The sequence below is a fragment of the Gigantopelta aegis genome, chromosome 10 (genome assembly GCF_016097555.1).
Source record: "Gigantopelta aegis isolate Gae_Host chromosome 10, Gae_host_genome, whole genome shotgun sequence".
Classification (NCBI taxonomy): domain Eukaryota; kingdom Metazoa; phylum Mollusca; class Gastropoda; order Neomphalida; family Peltospiridae; genus Gigantopelta; species Gigantopelta aegis.
The window spans coordinates 47,858,541-47,876,228 of NC_054708.1; the positions used below are offsets into that span (position 1 = coordinate 47,858,541).

A 17,688-nucleotide genomic window follows, 5' to 3' on the forward strand; every position below is an offset into this window, starting at 1 on the left:
AGTAGGTTTCCTTTCTAAACCATGTGTCAAAATAACTATGGAAGGCTCCAAACCGCTGGGATGCTAAAACAAATTAAATAAACATTTCCTTTCATTTTATGAAACAGAAATAAGTACAAAGACTGTTAAGACCTGAACATAATTTGTTTTGTTGTTTGTACTATGTTTGACGAGTGTTGGTCTCTCTCTGTTACCATCAGATCTGATTGACCACCGACAGTGTGCCGGCTCGGAGGACGCGGTCCAGGCTCGTCTCGAGAGTCTGGCCTCTCAGTGGGAGGATCTCGTTGGCAAGTCCACCGAGAAGAGTGAAAAGTTGAAGGAGGCCAATCGACAGCAGACGTACAACGCTGGAGTGAAGGACATCGAGTTCTGGCTTGGAGAGGTTCGTTTTACTTTCTTACAATTGCCAGTGCACCATGACTTGTCTTTCAAAGGCAATGGTATGTGCTATCCTGTGTATGGGATGGTGCATATAAAAGATGCCTTGCTACTAGTGGAATAATATAGCAGATTTCCTCTCTTAGACTATGTCAAAATTACCAAATGTTTGACGTCCAATAGCTGATGATTCAGTGTGCTCTAGTGGTGTCATTAATCAAAACAAAATATCTTTTCTAGCAATCACATTTGCTATTTATTTTTCAAAACAATTTTGGCAATTTAGTCGAAATGAAGCTAAATTCACTTTCATCGTAGCTAAAAAAAAATGCATCAGTGTATAGCTCATTCTAGTCCCTAACTGTCAGATTAGTTATTTTATGTCTTTATAACCACGTGTTGAAATGATATTGGGAATATTTCTGTCAAATATATTTAAAAAATCAAAATGTCAGTTTATACTTGTGTTTAAGATTCATTGTTTTAATTAGGGTTTTTTGTGTTTTCTAAGTTGACTTTTGTTTTACAGTTGCTATTAACTTATTTTAAAAAAAAAAGACAGCTAATTGTGGATTACAGATACTGTTGTACTTGAAGATCATTACAGTATATCAGAGTTCCAACCATAAGAATATTTCCAAAACTCTTGTAGAGGACTATTGTATTCATTGTCATGAAAACTTCAAATTAATGTTCGGAGTGTTTTTTTTATACTAGGTTGAACAGATGCTGGCCTCAGAAGATCATGGAAAGGATCTAGCATCAGTGCAAAACCTTTTGAAGAAACACCAGCTGCTGGAGGCTGACATAGGGGCACATGAGGTAGGAAGACTTAGTGGTTTGATGTGGGACAGCTTTAATATACATTAAAATTAATCTTTGCATTAAAATGTTTAATTCTTTACCACATATATAGTAATAGAAAGCTGATTTATAGTTGTAAAAATCTGTAAAAAGAACAAAAAAGAATGTAAAAAATGATTATTGACCATTTCGTTGAAATGTAATAAATTAATTTTTTGTGTTTTTAGCAAGATAAATAAATTACATTTGTAATGTTTTATTCTTTTGTAATGTTTTGTATCGTACAGAAAAGCAATCTGACCACATGTTTTTCCTTTTTTATTATTATCAGGACCGCATCACGGACTTGAACAACCAGGCAGATCAGTTTGTGGAAGCTGGAGTATTAGATGCTGACAGAATTCAGGACCACAAGAAAACCATCAATGAACGATACGAACGGTAAACTGTCGCATAATATGGTTTTCATGCAGTTGTTGCTAGTAAACACAATGTTGAGGTTTGGTTTTTGTTTTCCTGTATAATATATATCTTTTTACATCATTTAATAAATGTGGGTTAAATAGTCTTGCTGTCAATAAATTATTTGCACATAAATTGCGTAGATATTGGGAATGCCATGATTGATCCATCATACCATCTTGTTTTGCCATTAATTATAAAATAAACATTTTCAATCAGATTCTTGATAGAATTATTTTATCTCTTAAGGATAAAATACTTTTGGTCAATATACAGTAATACATTTTTGCAGGTTTTCATTTGTTATTGGATCCCTTTTCAGGATCAAGGAATGTGCAATTCACCGCCGGAACCTTTTGAATGAGGCCAACATCATGCACCAGTTCCTTCGTGATATTGATGATGAAGAGGCTTGGATCAAGTAAGTCTTAAAAAGTAGTACGTTTTAATTTGCCATGGGTAGGGACAAGGGGGTATTTCTGTAGGAATTTTATGCTAAGATGAATCAATTACACATTCACAGTTCACAGTTCACATTCGACAGTTTCAGGGGCGAGACGTAGCGCGGTCAGTCTGGGATCGATTCATGTCGGTGGCCCATTGGGCTATTTCTCGCTCCAGCCTGTGCATCACGACTGGTATATCAAAGGCCGTGGTATGTTATCCTGTCTGTGGGATGGTGCATATAAAAAATCCCTTGCTGCTAATCAAAAAGATGTAGCCCATGAAGTGGCGACAGCGGGTTTTCTCTCTAAATATCTGTGTGGTTCTTAACTGTATGTCCGATGCCATATAACCGTAAATAAAATGTGTTGAGTGCATCGTTAAATAAAAGATTTCCTTCCATCGACAGTTTCAAACCTTTGTCGTATCAACTTCGTTCATTTAAAATTGGTGCATCATGCAACAGATTCGTGATAAATTCAAAGCAAGTAGTGAACTGACAGTGGTGTTAGTCATATGTTTCTGAGACTGTTTAATATTTGTTGTCCTTCAGAGAGAAGAAACTGCTTGTTGGATCTGACGACTATGGTAAAGATCTGACTGGTGTTCAGAATCTTCGCAAGAAGCACAAGAGACTGGAAGCTGAACTGGCTAGTCACGAGCCAGCTATCCAGGTAACACATATTTCACCTAGGTATTTTATCTTCTGTTTAATGATGTGCATACCTTATGTCTTGTTGTTTACTTCTCAAGAATCTTTTCCATGTTTATGAGCTAGCATATGCTAAAACCTGTGTTAAATTTAAAATTTGTATCTTGACTTCGATATTGAAAAAGTGAAGTTATTTTATGGGTATTATTACCAGATAGAAGTTTTGTTTTTGAAATTATTATTTTTAAAATTATTATTTTTAAAATGCACATACGTTTGAGAAGTAATGATTACGAAAATATGTGCTCTTGTCTGTTTTTAAGGGTATTTTCCCCATTTTAATGTCAAATATTCTTGTTTTACCCTATTGTAACTCGACCCAAATGTGTTGCAGGTTTGTAGATTTTGAATTTATGCAAATTAGTGTACTTCCAGTGGCCAGATTTTGTTCTAAATTGGTGTGATTATTCAGAGTGACCCCCTAACTAGAAGCAATCATAAAAAAATTCTATTGCAATTTGTTCTAGGCTAATGATAATTCTGTTGGACTATAACCAAACTCGGTGTCCATTTTTCACGAATTGAAACTAGGGTCTGCAACTTTAAAGGTTTAACTTCAATTAAAATTAATAGTTTTTGCCGTTTGAGAGTACAGCAAATAAATAACAACACAATCGTTTTTGTTGCTAGAGTGTCCAGGAGCAAGGAGAAAAGCTTATGCAGGAGTCTGACATCGGAGCGAGCAACATCCGTGCGCGTCTGGACCAGCTGGCTCAGAGCTGGGAGGAGCTGAAACAGATGGCGGCCAACAGGGGACTGAAGCTGGAGCAGTCGTATGCATACCAGCAGTTCAGCGCCAACGTGGAGGAGGAGGAGGCGTGGATCACGGAGAAACAGCACCTGCTGTCCGGGGAGGACCTCGGAGACACGATGGCTGCTGTGCAGGTCAGCTCATATAGTAAAAAAAAGTTCAGAGGGGGTCGGGGGGCATATAATTTAACAGGGTAGACTACATTTTATCTGCAATGCAGAAAATAACCTAAATATTTAAATATAGTTATGGGATGGAGCCCTATTGTAAAGCGCTCGCTTGATGCGCAGTCAATTTGCGATTGATCCCCATTGGTGAGTCCATTGGACTATTTTGTTTGTTCCAGCCAGTGCACCACGACTGTTATATCAAAGGCTGTGGTATGTGCTATCTTGTCTGGGATAGTGCATATAATAGATCCCTTGCTGCTAATTGACAAATGTAGTGGGTTTTCTCTCTAAGACTGTCAGAAGTCCCAAATGTTTGACATCCAACAGCCGATGATTAATAAATCAATGTTCTCTAGTGTTGGTATTTAAATACAGGATAGTGTTCTTAGCTTTTTTAAAGATCATTTCGTGTTTGTTTTTTAGGGGGATGAGTTTTACAGTACTGGATAATTGCTTAATTTGTATGCCATGTACATTGGTTGCTTTGTAACGGTCACTTTTTGATTGTATGAATTTTATAAGTTATTATAAATAGTTACTATTTCTTATTATTTATGTGTATCAGTTTGTGTATAATTATGTATTCGTACTCATTTTAAGAAAAAAAATTCCATTTTGAACAGGATTGTTTATTGTAGAACATGGAATGTTTCATTAATGTATAGTGTTAATTCTTACTAGGTAGCCGACGCCATATAACCGTACATAAAATGTGTTGTGTGTCATTAAATAAAACATTTCCTTCCTTCTTACTGGGTAGAGAAAATAGTGGTTTTGTCAGTTTAATAATAAAATTTTCTAATGTATCTCCAGATATTAATGACTTACCATCTTTAATGAAACAAAATACCAATAATAATGAAAGCTTAGCATGTAATACATGTATATGTTCAATGGTTTTCATTTATTTTATTTGTTCAGGGTCTGTTGAAGAAACACGAAGCCTTTGAGACTGACTTGTTTGTTCATCATGATCGATGTGGTGAAATCAGAAAAGAAGGTGAAAGACTGATTGATGAGGTATGTTCTTACAGGCAGTAAAATGTTGAGTTCTATTTCACACCCACAGCTTTGGGAACTTTAATACCGTTTTACCAAAATAAAAGGGAATTTTCAGTTGCATTTGCAAAACCTCTTGTTAAGCTGAGTTAGAATTTAAGAGTAATGCTATACATATACTTGTATTTATTCAAATTAATATATCTATTTTGCATTACGAAACATGGGGTAGGGAAGAGGTGTTTGTCAAATGTTACATATTGTTTTCAAAATATATAATAATAAAAAATAATTTACATGCAGATTGGGAATTGTTTTCTCGTATATTAGGAATAAAATATGACAGCATTTTTTTGGAATGGTGCCAATTATCGGAGTATGGAAATAATAGGTGATAAAACCCTGAAAATGTATTGTATATTATTGTATTTGATGTGAATGAGCTTTAACAAATCGACTGGACCATCACAGTGGAAAAAGATGGTTCTTTAGTCAGTGTTTCAAGAACTAAAGTTATGAAAAGACCCGTAATTAATTTACCCATGTTTCAGGGAAACCACAATGCTGACAACATTGCCCAGAGGATCCAAGTCCTGCAGGAAAAGCTGTCTGCTCTTGACAGTTCAGCAGCTAGACGTAAAAACAACCTGATCGATAATTCAGCTTTTCTGCAGTTCATTTGGAAAACCGACGTAGTTGAAAGCTGGATTGGTATGAAGCACTTGATTACAACTAGTGTATGAAAACTGGCAATTGTGGTCACATTAGTTACATATTGACCAATTTTACACTTTAGTGTATATGCAAAATAACAAATCAAGAAAGATGTTTTGTATGTATCCACGTTTAATCGATCAAAGTAAAATATTTAATATATTAGCTCTGCTGCAAATTTTCCATTATGTTAAGAGGAGAAAAAACTCCATTTTCACCTGTATTAAAGGTGAAATTTATTGCTTAATTTTTATTAGTCGGCTGAAAATTACTGTTTTGTATTGTACTGTAATCTGATCTTGCAACCATAAGGCATTAAGTTTGAGAGGTCAGGGTAACTACTGATGAAAACGTTCTTCTGTTTATATATTGACATGGATTTAGCAAATATATTTTCGTAAAAATGTTTCCAGTTTGTTCCAAAACTAATTAAGACTGTAACAGCATGTACATTTAACAAAATGGAAAACCCTCACTGGTTGTGTTGACGTTTGCAGCTGACAAGGAGACCCAGGTGCACTCGGAAGACTATGGTCGCGATCTGTCGTCGGTTCAAACCCTTCTTACCAAACAGGAGACTTTCGATGCAGGCCTCCATGCCTTCGACAAAGAAGGGATTCAGACCATCACAGCACTCAAGGATCAGCTGATTGCGTCGAAACACGCACAGACTCCAACCATCGAGAAGAGATACAATGATGTTATTGCCAGGTAGTATTCTTTTTAAAGACATGTCTAACATAGTACTGTGAATGGTTGGAAACAACAAAATGGGTTTTTTTTAAGATTGAAAATAAAGTGTGGATTTTTATTTAATTTTTCTAATATAAAAGATTTGCAGCATAATGTGGAGGATTCACTCCCAATATGATGTGAAAAAAATCATGTGTGTTATGTTATTCAGATATATTATGTGAAGGTTAATTTAAACAGCTTCAAAAGCAGACATTATTTGGCTTGATGTAGAGACACTTCCATAATTGCGATGCTGGCAGGGTTTTCACATTAATAACGGCAAATGCTGTGGTTGCCCTCTATACTTGCCTTTGTGCCACAAAAATTTGATTTTGTCGATGGCAAAGAAAATGTTGTGGTGCCCTACCTTGTTTGTCACCGTGCCCTCGTACATTCCATGTTTTTTTTTTTAACATAGTAGTATGATAAAGGTATCTGTATCCAACACATTGCAAGGCACCAGGGTGAAATTACTTTATCCGAGAAAACTTGAGAGAAAGTTAGTTCCCTTCATGCCCATCTTTTGAAGAAAAAGTGTGCTTTGGTGCACCTCCAGAAAATGTTTGTTAGTAAACCACAGGCAATATTTGCATTGCCTCCCAAAAATTAAAATTATAAATGTGCTGTGCTTGACAAGTTTACTGTGGATAGTTCATTGTGAACACTGAGAAAAAAGTATATTTTCTGAAACTAAGATTTTGATCAATATTACTAGAAGTGTTTATGGTAGGAAGCTTGAAAGGACAGGTTAAGGAATAGTTTGTTGCTGCATTGTAATTGATGACTACTAACAGTGGGTGGCAAGATCAAAAACAGATTCAGATGTTATACTGAGGAATATTTTGACTTGTGCATTAAAAAGGAACCCCACAATTAAAACTAGCTGTATGGTTTATTCAGGTGGCGCAAGCTTCTGGCCGACTCTGAAGCCCGTAAGCAACGTCTTCTTCATCTACAAGACCAGTACCGCCAGATCGAGGACCTGTACCTCACTTTCGCAAAGAAGGCTTCTGCCTTCAACAGCTGGTTCGAAAACGCGGAAGAAGATTTGAGTGATCCTGTACGGTGCAACTCGGTTGAGGAAATAAAGGTGAGTCATATGTCACAGCATAGAACACCATCTATTCTGGATTTAAACAAAAACAATCCTCTATGTAGTCTGACTTTAAGCTTGTTCAAGTTAACATGAAATTTCATCTCAAATGTGGATACCAAACAAAAAGGTATTATAGTTTTGTAAATTGCTAGATGACAGAAATGGCCATTCAGTGTGAAAATATGTTGACGTAGATTTTACCTGTTCTATGAGATGAATGTAAATAATTTTCTATTTATTTATTTACTGGCGATGTCAAGGTTTTATTTACTGTTAATAATTTTCAGGCACTGCGAGAAGCTCACGAGCAGTTCAAAGCATCGTTGAGTGCGGCACAAGGAGATTTCAATGCCTTGGCTGCACTGGACAAACAGATCAAGAGTTTCAATGTCGGGGCCAATCCGTACACTTGGTTTACCATGGAGGCCCTGGAAGAAACGTGGAAGAATTTACAGAAAATCCTGAAGGTATTGTTTAAATAACTTGCCTTTTAATAGAGTTAATCTTAAAAATATCTTGATATATTTATGTTTGTTTGTTGTTTTAATACTCAGTCTTGTTCTTGTCAAAAAAGCATTTAAAATCATTGCACTAAGTTATCACTTGAGAAGAAGAAAAAAGAAAAAATTGTTGTATTTTGTATATCATAAAATTTTCTTGACTTTTGGAGATAATTAATAAATACTAATAATTATTCGAAACATGAAACTTTTATTAAGTTGACATGGTGTGGACTCATCAAATATTCATTGTACGATAAAGTATGATTCACTGGTCAGATTCGATTGGTATAGTAAGGTAATACTGTATGTTTAAATAGGTTATCTTTAAGAGACATGAATGGGGAAAAAAACATTACATTATGACCTGACCTTTATTGTATTAACTTTGTATGTTAAACCAGGTGTGTGGTGGATCTTGATTTTATTAACATTTTATTTTAAACCAGGAGCGTGATGGTGATCTGGAGGAGGAAGAACAGCGACAAGAGGAGAATGACCAACTGAGGAAGCAGTTCGCCAAGGCAGCCAATGCTTTCCACACCTGGCTCACTGAAACCAGGTGCGTAACAGTCAAATAATTATCAGTCGCTTTATTCTTACACAACACCTCAGTTGACATAACCATTGATGAAGGGGGAAGCAAGCATAAAATATCTCTTTCAGTATTCGTAATTAGAATAATCATAATACTGTTTCTTACACACCCGTTGGTGAGAACAAATATCTCTTTCAGTATTCGTAATTAGAATAATCATAATACTGTTTCTTACACACCCGTTGGTGAGAACAAATATCTCTTTCAGTATTCGTAATTAGAATAATCATAATACTGTTTCTTACACACCCGTTGGTGAGAACAAATAACTCGTAAGATAAATGGTATCTTGTATTATTCTCTATGTAGCAGTTGAAAGTTTATTATTTTGAATTTCAGTTCACCAAGTGTTAAAACTGTGGTCACATTTAATGGTAGCTGATTAAAAATTGTATTCAAATTTTCTTTTCCAGTTGCTTTTCTTTCTCTTGTTTTCTTCTTTTGCTGCACCAGTTAGTGTTCTGATTAGTTAGAATTCAGCAATAGATAAAACTCACTTCAGCCATTTATGTATTATTTTTACTATCTTGTCTTCACAATCAAGTTGATTAGTACTGATTAGTAAATTTGGTTGATTGAATATAAATTCATCTAAACTTTTGGAAGTGGGCAGTTGCCAAACTGTGGCCCACTTTAAATGAGAGTAAAATTACAATCAAAATGAAATCATTTGTAACTATTTTGTTGTATTTTTCCATTTTCCCCAAACCTTTTTGGCATTTTTATCCAGTATCCATAATGGTTTTTTAACACTGTCTTACCAAGCTAAAGAATGGGTTTTCATAGACAGTACATCTGACTATTAGTACAAATTCCAGTTAGGTAATTAAAATGAAAATGAAATCATTGGTAAATATTAAAAATAAATAAATAAATATTTGCCAAAATCTTTTGATTTTTATTCAGTAACCATAACAATTCCCTAACACTTGTACCTAATTGAAGACTTGATGTTTAATATACCACTCTTTATTGTTAGAACAAAGTTAAATTTATTTCATTATTAATGGTTTTCATTTTTTTAAAATTAATTTACTTCTGCACTGGTAATTGTCATTTAGATGCACTGGTAATTTCAATGTTGTTACATACAAATATATTTTTGTAGGTTTCCACATTTAAAGTATTAATTACTTTGATTTACTTTTTATTTATTGCTGTTATTTTTCTTTTCATTTATTTCCTGTATCTTCGTCGTGAACACATAGACTATGGCTTCTCAATGGGTTATTATCATCGGTTCTTAGCATGTCGTGTTTCGCTATGGTAGTTTTTATAGGTTATACAGATAGATTGAGTATTATTGAAAGGAACTTTGTGACCCAGCAGTAGAACTGTTATTCACTGTTGGTGAGCGTTTGTGTGTGTTACTTGATCCACTAACCGATAATCTCTGTGATATTTGCTAGACAATAAAGCTAGCATATAGACTGCCAACCAGTTTTCATTTTCAAGTCCAATAGTTGCAAGAATCTTTTTAAAATGTCATCAATTTAGATCTTGTGTTGGGCATGGTTAACAATCCCGATATTGTTTTCGTGAGTGCATTCACAAACATAATGAGAGACTGATCCTTAATGAATTGACATTCTGAATAAATCCAGTTTAAAACATTAATAAGAGTGAAAATACCTTGATTATATGAGGGGACCATCCTGCATTATCCTGATTGTGTTCAAAGGTTTATCTGGATTTATGAGGCGAACAAGTATTATGATGTACCACTTTAGGAGTCTGTAAACAATTGAGCTTTTTATTAAGCTTGTTTTTGTCATTTTACTTAACTTGCTTGCGCCAATTAACCTGTTGTTTTGAAACCTTTTTCCATGTATGATTTTCCAGTGTGTACATTGTTGTGGGAACTGCTAATTTACTAAATCGAATGATGGGATTTGAATAAGTAGCTTTTCTTAGAGTTTCAGAGTTAAACTGCATAACAAGCTGTGTCAATGTTGTCAAAACTAAAACAAATAAACACACACACACACACACACACACACACACACACACATACACACACGCACACACACACACACACACATACACACACACACAAAATAATTCCAAAACAAAAAATTTAAATTTGGAAACAGCTGGTCTTTTTTGGTTTAACTCATTTGTAATTGTAATAGAGGTCAGAGACCTATTGAGCTAATTGCAAGCTTTAAGGTGTACTAGTCCAGTTTTTTTATTTCATGGTTCGAGAACATAAATTAACAAGATTAGCAGTCCATTAACACATTTTTGTTTTACCTTCCAAGTTCATGATGAGTAATATTTATGGTGTTCTGTCATATGATCGTGAGGTACAAATGAATCTTTACCAGTTTATTATATCACTATTCTTGTCCCACTGTCTTGAGAAATCCAACCATAAAGCTGGATTCTATTACATTGGCTCTTTAATTAAATGTTGATGTTTGTGAATAACTAAATTTGTTACTGGCGACTGCATTAACCATGTGTGCAGATGTGTGAATCTTGCATGTTTTATGGCAGTAACTTACTTCCCATCAACAAGTATGTTTTTAAGTAAATGGTAAATTCTGTTGACAAAATTTATCACTGGTAATCTTTTTTTTTCTAGATGAAAGACATTAATGTTCAGTTAAAAAGCTGAGCATTGTTAATGTTTGTTTCAGTATTTTTTATAATTACCAATAATTGAAAAAATACATTGTTTAAAAAGAAATAGATAATGTTGTATTATGCATAAAGTGCAAATATTTTCTTTTGAGAATTAAAATTGTGCTGTGGTGCTAATCATTATTTACGAGACTAATTTTGGTTTATTTAATGTACAGGGCTGCCATGATGGAAGGTTCTGGAACCCTTGAGGAACAGCTGGAGGCTACAAAGGTCAGTCCTTATTTTGTAAACATTTGTCACATGTGATATGTTCACTTTTCATAAGAGATGTCCCAACATTATCCAACAAATGGTAAACCTTTGTAACTTTTAGAAGACATTGATGACCAACTGTGGTATTGTACTGTTTGGTAGTTTTCAAATGTTTTGTTCTATTAATTACTCCTGAACAACACTATAAATATTTGACTTGTTACCGACTGTACTTGTAGCGGAAGTCTGCAGAAGTTCGATCACAAAAGGGTCACCTGAAGAAGATTGAAGATCTGGGTGCCGCAATGGAGAAACGACTAATATTGGATAACAGGTATATTGTCATATTTATTTGAGTATATATATATATATATATATATATATATATATATATATGTGTGGCCCCCCAAAATGATAACCTTAATGAATATGGTATTATTTAAAAGTATGAGGACTTAAGTTTTATATTTCACAGTCAGTACTATACAGATATTTGCCACCTTCAGTGAAAATTTAGGCACACAAGTCAAATATTGTGAGTAAAAAAATGAGGCGTCAAACGGGATGGCAAACTGAATGCTTTCTAATGAGAACTGTATGACTTTCTTTCATCCTAGGTTTATGGGACAGAGCTATCCCATGAAAGAAAGCTATGTAAGAAATTTTTATCTTACATGGAATATCACATGCTTGCATTTAACATCACGTCGTTGGTAATATATGACGGCATATTAATGTGAGATGGTGACATGAGGTCATTAGACGCAGTTATAAATTAATATTTTGTTATTAAAACCTTCATTTTAGAAGATATCTTGTTAATTTGTATTAATAAAATTTATTAAACACATGAAACAAACACGGCAAATATGATAGTGTAGTATATGTATGATAAAATTGTAAAATAAAAAAGTTACTTGTTCAGCCATCTTTTGTCTGATCATGTAAAATAATGGTTTATTTACCAAATGAATGAGAGAGAAAGACTCCATTATATGCGGTCATGTGGAATAGAAAAAGTACACCCTCAGTGGTTCAATTTTCGACTTGGGACTTAGCCTCATCCCAGGTTGAAATTTCCACAACCTCGGGTGTACTTTTTCTATCCCACATGACCGCATGTGATGGAGTCTTATACTCCATAATAGTTAATATTGTGATTGACAATTCGTTTTAATTAATGCCCCAGAAAGCTGTATGACAATGAATGTACTGTATTTGCAGGTACACGGAGCACAGTACGGTTGGACTTGCCCAGCAGTGGGATCAGCTGGACCAGTTGTGTATGCGGATGCAGCATAACCTGGAGCAGCAGATAGAGGCGAGGAACCGCAGCGGTGTGTCGGAGGATGCCCTCCGCGAGTTCAGCATGATGTTCAAGTGAGTCCTCTATGTGACTAAAGGGTGGGGCGTAGCCCAGTGGTAAAGCACTTGCTTGATGCACTGTCAGTTTAGGGCCGATCTCCGTCATTGGGCCCATTTCTCGTTCTAGCCAGTGCACCACGACTGGTATATAAAAAGGCTGTGGTATGTTGTATCCTGTCTGTGGGATGGTGCATGTAAAAGATCCCTTGCTACTAATGGAAAAATGTAACTATATGACAAAATTACCAAATATTTGATATCCTGTAGCCAATGATTAATAAATCAGTGTCCTCTAGTGGTGTCATTAAACCAAACAAACGCCTTCTATACGACTATTACATGGGTCCTAGTGCAGTTGAGTCTTCAGTGGGTTCAGAAACAGATTTAGTGAAAAACTAATTTTGTTTAATTATGTATTAAATTCTTTGTTTGATGAGTAGCCATATAATGACATCAGGTTGCTTTTCTGATGATCTAGATCAGGCGTGAGATTGTTTTAAACTTAAGAGCTGATGAGTGTAAATATTGTAGTTTTCTTCAAGTTGCATGGGTTTTGGAGTGGGTTTTTTGCCTTTCTGTTGCTTGTTTTTAGAAAAAATAATATAATGTGACCTTATTTAATTGTGTCTTTCAGACATTTTGACAAGGACAAGAGTGGCAAACTGGACCATCAGGAGTTCAAGTCTTGTCTGCGTGCTCTCGGTTATGACCTGCCCATGGTGGAGGAAGGTCAGACCGATCCAGAATTCCAGGCCATACTGGATGTAGTAGATCCTAACCGGTAGGTGTTTCAGGCCATACTGGACGTAGTAGATCCTAACCGGTAGGTGTTTCATGCCATACTGGACGTAGTAGATCCTAACCGGTAGGTGTTTCATGCCAGACTGGACGTAGTAGATCCTAACCGGTAGGTGTTTCAGGCTGTACTGGACTTAGTAGATCCTAACCGGTAGGTGTTTCAGGCCAGACTGGACGTAGTAGATCCTAACCGGTTAGGTGTTTCATGCCACACTGTACATAGTAGATCCTAACCGGTAGGTGTTTCAGGCCAGACTGGACGTAGTAGATCCTAACTGGTTGGTGTTTCAGGCCAGACTGGACGTAGTAGATCATAACTGGTAGGTGTTTCAGGCCGTACCGGACGTAGTAGATCCTAACCGGTAGGTGTTTCAGGCCGTACCGGACGTAGTAGATCCTAACCGGTAGGTGTTTCAGGCCGTACCGGACGTAGTAGATCCTAACCGGTAGGTGTTTCAGGCCGTACTGGACGTAGTAGATACTGGCATCTGGCATTGTAATCCTGCAGAACTGCCCCACCGCCAATCTGCTGAAGGCCTGGGAGAACCAACGGCCGAATAATCTCATTCAGATAGCGGATTCCATTCAGATTGCCATCCACCACATAGAGGGGGGTCCTGTGGTGGATAGAGATGCCGCCCCACACCATGACGCTGCCACCACCGAACCGGTGACATTGTCTAACGTTAACGTCAGCGAAGCGCTCCCCAGGACGTCTGTAGACACGAACCCGACCGTCGTTGAACTGGAGACTAAACCTGGACTCATCAGTGAACATCACTCGACCCCACTGAACACGTTGCCACCGCAGATGAAATGTGCACCAGTGACGTCTGGCCGTTCTGTGACGTGGTAGGAGTGGTGGTCGAACAGCCTGGTGACGGCAGCGTAGATTATTGGCTCTCAGACGATTGCGTATGGTTTGATCAGACACTCGAGTTCCAGTCGCAGTCTGCAGATTGTCACGTAATCGGCGTGCAGTGGTTGTGCGTTGACGTAGAGCCATATTGGTGATGTAGCGGTCCTCTCTATTTGTAGTGCTTCGGGGTCTTCCCGAACGTGGACGATTTCGAACAGAATTCGTTGGTTGGTACCGTTGCCACAGTCGGCCAACGATACTCTGACACCAAGTCTCAGAGCAACATTTCTTTGCGTATTGCCATCCTGAAGCCAAGCAATAGCCCTTCCTCGATCTTCGATAGCCAGTTGATGTTGTACCATTGTCGAATTTGGAGTGTGCACCGTACACGATTTTACAGTGGATTTTAATTCATTTATGGGTTGCTTAGACCCACTTTCGTCAAAATGGAACAATACCATGCGTGACATTATGCTCTAGCTAATATAATTGACATTCAGAAAATAATGTCGAAAATATCGTCTGACCCTTAAATTCTTTTGAGTAGTATACATTAAAAAGCACAATTTCAAGGCATGTTCAGTAGACTAAGCATTGGTGGTCATTCACTAGACTGGATTTTGCACTTAACATTAAATTAATTTAATAGGATAGAAACAATTAAAATTGCCCTTGTAACAAGTCACAAGATATTTATATTCTTCCTAAATTTGACCTGTAACCATTAATTAAATATGTTACGCAACTTTTATGTACCTGCACAAACATTGTGTATTTTTATTTGTTAGGGCACATTATTAATATGTATATGTGAATTTGATGTATGAATTTCAAGACATGGGGGGGGGGGGAGGAGACAATTAATTTAATACATAGTATATTTATGTCCATCTGTTGAATCTAAAACTCTTGCAGATGTTTGAAAACTGCCACTTGTGTTTTGCAGGGACGGCCACGTATCGCTGCAGGAGTACATGGCGTTTATGATCAGTCGTGAGACAGAGAACGTCCAGTCGAGCTCGGAGGTTGAACAGGCTTTCCGAGCTCTGACGTCGGGCGAGAAGCCATACATAACAACACAAGAACTATATGCAGTGAGTTACACTTTGTCACAACCACATGCCATGAACAAACAACTATATAAGCATGCATATAGGGTTTATCTAGGTATTAATTAGTTCAGTATGTTGGTTGTTGAATTATGTTATTAAAATGCCAGTTTGTAGGAAGAAACAACAGCCATTACTTCTGGAATTACTTACCTAATAAATGGATTGCTTGTATCAATTTAGGGAAATTAAATAGATTTTAGTTTGGTAAATGAGGACTTGAAAACACACAGCAGTTGAAAATGATGCAGTTCAACTTTCGATGAGGCTCACCCCCACCAAAACAAAAGTATACTGAGAAATTAGAACTGATGTGTTAATAAATTTAATGTTCTAGGTTACTCATGTATGCAAGGTGTAACTCATCCCTGTTCTTAACTATTAGACCCAAATGGAAAAAAATGCTGAATAGACATTTCATGGTATTTTTTTATTTTGCAGAATCTTACGAAAGATCAAGCCGAATACTGCATTAGTCATATGAAGCCATATGTAGACAAGACCGGCCGAACACTACCAGATGCCTACGACTTTACAGAATTTACACGACAGCTTTTCGTTAACTAGTGGGACATTTCACTGCCAAGATCTGTGTCTATATCCAACATTAATATTATTAATTATACACGAGTAGTTTTAGAATTGATTGGTTAGTGCTTTGAGCTGGAGGTATGAAGGGAAAAGAGAATTTTGTGACATTCGGGCTTATCTGGAGGAGGCATTTCAGTTGCGACGGTTGTGACTTTTAGTTTACATTTTTAATGGCATTGTGTGCTTTCGCCTTTGTGATGTTCAAAAGTGAATAATTGCTTTTACAAATTCGCTATTGTAATTGTAACAGGTGCTTTCTTTGAAGAAGACAATTTCTTTTAGTGCATCAGAAAAAGCTAAAGCTTAAACTTTACTTTGGAATTCTATTTGTTCTTAGTATGAACATGGAGTAAAATTAGGTAAAATTCAAGTTTTTTGGATGTAGTAGTGTTAACAGACATAAGCGTACGAGACGGGGACAGGGGGAGCAACTGCCCCTCCCAGTCCTGGAGAAAATCCTCAAATTCGGGCAAAAACAATAGAGAAATTCGGGCAAAATTAGCTGGCCTAAACACTTTTCACCATGTATTTTCATTGTTCTACCTAAAATATTAAGTTGTAACCCATGTAAAAATGGGTTGCAATTCATTTGCAACCCTATATAGCTGTTTGGCAAGTAATGCTAATATGAATAAAAGTTGTAATCCAGATTCGTGCACTTTTGTTTAATTCAGGCAAAAATCAGCCTGCCCCCCTTCCCTTCGAAAATGGTAGCCCATATACCTATGTTAATAGATGAGAATGACTGACATCAAAAGTCTGTGTTTGCTGTTTAAAGCCTGCAGTAGGTTCAGTTACGCATCTTGAATGTCTGTCTTGCAATGTTGCTGATTATTGTGTCGGTAGTGTTTTATTATTGAATTCTTATTGCCCTCACCAGTACTTCTTCATGAATAGTTGGCATTCCAGCTTCCTTTTAGATGTTCCTATCCATCTAACCATCAATAAATATCTTGATATACATCTAACAGTGTTGTTTATTTGTGCATATATGGAGAATAACTAGTTAATGATGTCTGATATCTGCTTTATCCTGTGAAGGTAAGAATGGGAAATTCTGCGAGGCTCTGCCGATCGGAATTTCTCATTCAGCCTGAACAGAGTAAAGTAAGATATCCGACGTCATTAACTAGTTTTATCTTTATCCTGCAGACCTAGAGGTTAAATGATAAATTTTGTAATGTAGCTATGCGTGTAACATCATAATCTGCTAGTATACGTTTATGACTGCTTTAATCTGTCAATAGAAACTGGTTGCAGGATAAAGTATAATAATGTATTTACCTGATCTCTTGCAGAAGAGAATTTTGTGCAACAATTTAAGTTGTGGTTAGATCTTGTATAATCACCACTTCAGACATGTCTTGAATGGCTAACTGTTTCATTCTTCAAGAGATTTTATAGAGAGATGGGACTGTATTTGATTTCATATCTCCACAGATTTAGTTCCAAATCTTGCAGTTATTTACTTTCTTCATGAAAATGCTAAAATTTATGTTTATTTTTTCAAACAACCCATTAAATCCCTAGAAAATGCTCATGTTTTCACAAGTAAATTTCTGAAACGGATACCGGACTTGACAGAAGCCCATTTCATGAGCATATGAACAGAAGCCCATTTCATGAGCATATTAGTCTAGTAGATGTCAAATGTTTATCATTACCCATGACCGTCTGTTGGAGAAGAAAGTCTTTTCTTTCTCTCTCTGTCTCTCTCTCTCTCTTTCCCCCTCCCCGTGCCATGAAAGTTGACCAGGAC

The 17,688-nt window shown here is 36.4% G+C and overlaps 1 protein-coding gene across 3 annotated transcripts in view; it reads left to right on the plus strand.

Moving 5' to 3' along the window:
* The window catches only part of LOC121383336 (spectrin alpha chain-like), a 62,991-nt gene extending 46,099 nt beyond the window's left edge, over positions 1-16,892 (plus strand). For 2 of the 3 annotated variants that reach the window (XM_041513299.1, XM_041513300.1), the window contains 18 exons: positions 201-385; positions 1,099-1,203; positions 1,517-1,626; positions 1,970-2,068; positions 2,645-2,765; positions 3,434-3,688; positions 4,646-4,744; positions 5,275-5,434; positions 5,935-6,148; positions 7,073-7,262; positions 7,556-7,735; positions 8,218-8,330; positions 11,171-11,225; positions 11,447-11,541; positions 12,432-12,587; positions 13,207-13,353; positions 15,176-15,323; positions 15,780-16,892. In XM_041513299.1, coding sequence (XP_041369233.1) covers positions 201-385; positions 1,099-1,203; positions 1,517-1,626; positions 1,970-2,068; positions 2,645-2,765; positions 3,434-3,688; positions 4,646-4,744; positions 5,275-5,434; positions 5,935-6,148; positions 7,073-7,262; positions 7,556-7,735; positions 8,218-8,330; positions 11,171-11,225; positions 11,447-11,541; positions 12,432-12,587; positions 13,207-13,353; positions 15,176-15,323; positions 15,780-15,905 — 2,558 coding nt within the window. In that variant the 3' untranslated portion in view covers positions 15,906-16,892. Of the gene's footprint in view, positions 1-200; positions 386-1,098; positions 1,204-1,516; positions 1,627-1,969; positions 2,069-2,644; positions 2,766-3,433; positions 3,689-4,645; positions 4,745-5,274; positions 5,435-5,934; positions 6,149-7,072; positions 7,263-7,555; positions 7,736-8,217; positions 8,331-9,574; positions 10,353-11,170; positions 11,226-11,446; positions 11,542-12,431; positions 12,588-13,206; positions 13,354-15,175; positions 15,324-15,779 lie in introns of those variants that run through there. The other variant, XM_041513301.1, reaches the window with a different exon arrangement.
* The last annotated feature ends 796 nt before the right edge of the window (positions 16,893-17,688 follow it).